We start from the raw sequence: 4,478 nt of genomic DNA on the forward strand, positions 1-4,478 counted from the left end.
AATGGCAGAACAAGATAGCGCATTTGACATCTTTGATACAATTGACACACTGCAAAAATTTGATTCTGTGGTTTCTGCATGCTTTGGAAACAAATTGGAACCTGACTATGTAGAAAGAATTGATAAATTTCACACTGCATACTTGTCTCTGACAAGAGGAAGAGTCACTCCAAAGGTTCATGCAGTATTTTTCCACGTGAAAGAGTTCATTGAAAAACAAAGGGAACCACTAGGAAAATACAGTGAGCAGGCAGTAGAGGCTATGCACCACAACTTCAAATTACACTGGAGTAGATACAAACGGCCAATTGATCATCCTGAATATGGGAAGTGGCTACAAACCTGTTTGGTTGACTACAACAGCAAAAGCTTGTAAGAAAGAGAAAAGTATGAATACTAGAAAATAGTGCACATTTTCTAATACTTCAATGAGAAAAACTGCTTTTTTCACTCTTGGATAACTTGTTGAGTAAAAGCTGTTGTACTCAACCATAGCTTAAGGATCATTGATGAAACTATCAAAGATGCAATTTTCCGTTGTAGTTTCTTCTGATTTTGCAGATTATTTTATAGCAACTATTGAATATCTTTTGTTTTAGAAAAAAATAGTGTTTAAAAACTTGATTTGTTTATAATCTTTTTGTAGTTTTTTCTCGCAATCAACAAGTCACTAAATAGCAATAATTTTCTCTTCTAACTCTCCCTTTTTACAAATTTTCTCCTTTATATATACCCCATGCTTTTCCCAAAATATCCTTCCACAAACCGTCATAAATCACCACAAACACATATTTACAATTCTTATTGGTAAATCTATTAAAGCTATTAAATCCCTAACGTCATCAAATGTTCTAGAACTTTCCGAAATTACACTCCTCCTTGATCCTTACGGATCATCTAAATAGTAATTAAGGTATTTCGAAGGCATTCGCCGTTCCCGACCACTCCGTCGCAAAAGCATGTCGATTTCTTGGGGTCTATCTTCAGCGTCGATATTTTCCTCGTTCGTCTCTAATACATCTTTAATTGGATCTCCTTAGTTTTCAGCGTCCACTTGATCAGTTTCAACATTCATCTCTACTTCCTCATCAGGGATAATGTAGGGCTGAGTATCAGTTCGAGGTCTAACATGTTTCACATGACGCGGAATGCCGTTCACTTCTACGGTTTGGTTTAACGCATTCCGAGTTACCGTAGCTGGTTGCCACTTTGTATGGCACCTCGCATTTGGTGGTTTCAGCCAGACTTTATCGCCAATTCGAAATCTCTCGTTCAGGACATTTCGTGCAGGAAGATTCTCTTTTTTCAATCCTTTCACACCAATGGGGTAGCTGTATATTTTGCCCATCGGGCTTGCACCATTTTTGTCGGCTGAGACATTGTACCAATATAGTGCTTCCGGTATCGACATTTTTGATCGTTCTGCTATTCTCTTGATCGTACGGTGGTTTCTTTCCACAATTCCATTTCCTTCAGGATAATAAGCGGCTCTATATCTAATTTGCACTCCCCAACTATCAAGGAAACTCCTTATCTCTTTAGTCTTAAATGTTGGCTCATTGTCAGTTAATATCTCAGACGGTGCTCCACGTTCACAAAAAACAAGACGGAGTATTCGGACTATGGCAACACTTCCGTATGAGCTCGATAATTGTCGCCACAACGCGTATTTTGAAGGTCCACAATCAATTAGACTCAAAAACTTGTCAGTGCCATAATGCGTGATATCCATGGCCAATCTCTCCCAGTTTCCTTTAACATCCAATTTTCCTTTTTCCCACCGTATTGGCGCTGGATCTATTGACTGACATGGTTCGCAATTTTTTATCACACTTCGAACATCGTTTTCAGTAGCAGTCGGAATTGTTTTACGAACAAAGTTTAACGTTCGATTCACTCCAAAATGTCCAGTTCTTTTGTGTATATTGGAAATAGCTTCAGCCTTCGTAGCTGCGACTCCCATGCAACTATTCCGACACTCTGGCACAGTCAGTTTGTTGAGCCATCTGCTGCGAACTCTAGTTAATGCGTCGGCCAAATTATCTTTAGAAGGAATGAGTTTCACCTCGACGCTAACATCGTATTCTTCAATTAGTTGTTGCAACACGCTCAGTCTTCTTCGAATCAGCATTTCCCCCGTCGCTTTTGATCTCAACCTTGATTTTCCCGTAAGGGCGTCAGAAACCCAGTGGTACACAGTCACGGAATCGGTAAAAACAGTCACTTTCTTCAGCTTCCACATCAGAGCCATATTCATTCCCCGTATCACAGCGTCTAGTTCTGCCATGTTTATATGAACATCAGACGTTTCTTTTCGCAGCCATGTTGCATCCTCCACAGTAGTCTCCCCAACTTGAATAAGAGCACCAATCGCTAAAGAACTGGCATCAACCCACACTTTTCCCTCATCACCACGCACAGCCCAATCACCACAAGCAGGCTCGCAGCGTTCCACCTCAGCAAATACTTCCTGAAGCACCCACTTAACGTTCTCATCACAAACATCATCGTCCCAACCCGTCGTCAGACTGACAGCTTTCCTCTTCAAGAGACTACAAATCACTCGCAACCAACCACACACGGGTAAATGTCCTACCAACTGTCCACAGATTGAAAACACAACTCTCCTGGTTAACTTTTGCGAGATAGCATCAACTCGATTCCCTCTGGACCACATCAGTTTGTTACCAACCTTGCGCACACACAATCCTAACACACGAACTCCATTATCATCAATCTGCTCACCATCTTTACTCTCTAAACCATATTTCAAAAAATGCCTCTTGACATAATCAAGACTCACCACACTTTCGTCTACGAAAATGTCGTCTACATAAGCGGACGTTCCCCTCTTCACTAATTCGTCTTGATCAATGACGGCACTCACAACGGATTTCATGATCATTGGCGCAACATTCAATCCGAAACCAAGTCGTGTCAAGCAATACCTTTTATTTCGAAACACCACTGTTTGGAACGGCCAAAGAAATTTATCAGTTTTTAGTTGAAGATAAGCCTTGCGTAAATCGATGATTGCTGGTTTGTTACCCATCCTTCTCCATTCTCTAAGCTTTTCGACACACACATCTGCATCTCTCGTGTATGCCTCAATTAAATCGTTAGCTTCTCTCCAGTCTAGAACAGGTCGGATTTTGTTGTCTTTGTTTCTCTGAATGACAGCCATTAACGGAATCTGCCCTTTGGGCGGCCCCAATTCATTTTCGTTGTACTCTAACAGCCATTTCCGATCAATCCATTCCTGTAGTTCGTTTTCATAGTCTGCTCTAGCGTATTGTGGAATTCCGTACTGTGCCACTTTATTATACAATCGGTTGGGGCCTTCTCCATCTCTCCATTTCCATTTGACTCTCCATTCAGCACCATTAAAAACTGCTTCATGATCTTTCTTTTTTATTTCGATTTTCTTGACTTTGTTCTTGTTCAAAGCCGTTGCTCCACAGTAACTTAATCCGAACTTCGCTTTTCCCAAAGGAGAGATGGATACTCCTCCTAGTAACTTAATGGAACTCATTCCAAGCATCATATCGACTCCAAACGGTTGGAAATCCACTAAAATAACCTGATCACGTGCTTTAATGCCATCAACCTCAAGAATCACGACCGCTGACCCAGTGCACTGATGAACCTTTCCTTCAAACGTTACTACCTTTTGAGAGTTTGAGTACCTACATTGACTTCTGGGCAGGAACTTTTTATTCAAAATTGTCTTCGAACACCCTGTGTCTACTAACGCTGTCGCAACCATACCGTTAACTTTCAAACGAATAACAGATAATGCGCTCATTCCACCGATGTTCAGGAGCGAGGTAGCGCAGATACCTCGCTCCTGCAATCGTTTCCCTGCAGCTTCCAGCATTTCGATGCAATGTGTCCTTCCTCACCACATTTAAAATATCTAACAGTCTTCGGAGATAAGCTCTTCGCAAGCGAACAGTTCTTTGCAATGTGATTCAAACCTTTACAGTTGTAACACACTAACGCAGTTTTTGTAGCATGGCGTCTAGACACAGCGCCAACAGCATCACTGTCAATCACATTTGCACAGTTCATAGCAGCTCTCGCTCTGGGTAACATTTTATCAATCGGGTCCATTACGGCTCGAAATCTTGATGATAAGACTTCTGGCAAACCCACAACAAACGCCAAACGCACAGACTCCTCTGGTAATTTAGCTAGATAGGCTAATCGTCTTAAATCAGCTAAAAACACGTCAACTTTTTCTTCGTCACATAGTTTTCGTTTTGTGAATAGTTCATATGCAGTGTAGGCATCTATGGAAAACGCCGCTAATAACACACGCTCGACTTCCACTACATCTTTTTTGACTTCCGCGGTTAAAGCATCGTACACTGCATAAGCAGCTTCTCTGAGAAGAATCGGAAAAAGTAGTTCAAGCTTTAAGTTCTGAATTTCAGCAATCACTTTTGTTCGTTGAATCCAAACAGCAGCATCCGAAG

The 4,478-nt window shown here is 41.3% G+C and overlaps 1 protein-coding gene across 1 annotated transcript; it reads right to left on the minus strand.

Moving 5' to 3' along the window:
• Window positions 1–981: 981 nt before the first annotated feature.
• On the minus strand, window positions 982–3,805 carry LOC149885088 (uncharacterized). Its single transcript, XM_090094618.1, has one exon. The coding sequence runs from the start codon at window positions 3,803–3,805 to the stop codon at window positions 1,037–1,039; it is 2,769 nt and encodes a 922-aa protein (XP_089950744.1). The 3' UTR covers window positions 982–1,036.
• Between the last annotated feature and the right edge of the window lie 673 nt (window positions 3,806–4,478).

This window comes from Hydra viridissima, unplaced genomic scaffold (genome assembly GCF_058129835.1).
Source record: "Hydra viridissima isolate aposymbiotic clone 2 unplaced genomic scaffold, HvirCarnegie_v1 scaffold_8, whole genome shotgun sequence".
Lineage (NCBI taxonomy): Eukaryota > Metazoa > Cnidaria > Hydrozoa > Anthoathecata > Hydridae > Hydra > Hydra viridissima.

Bases quoted from the DNA above. Each gene is read 5' to 3' on its own strand.
- LOC149885088 (XM_090094618.1), bottom strand. From the start codon at position 3,805: ATGAGCGCATTATCTGTTATTCGTTTGAAAGTTAACGGTATGGTTGCG.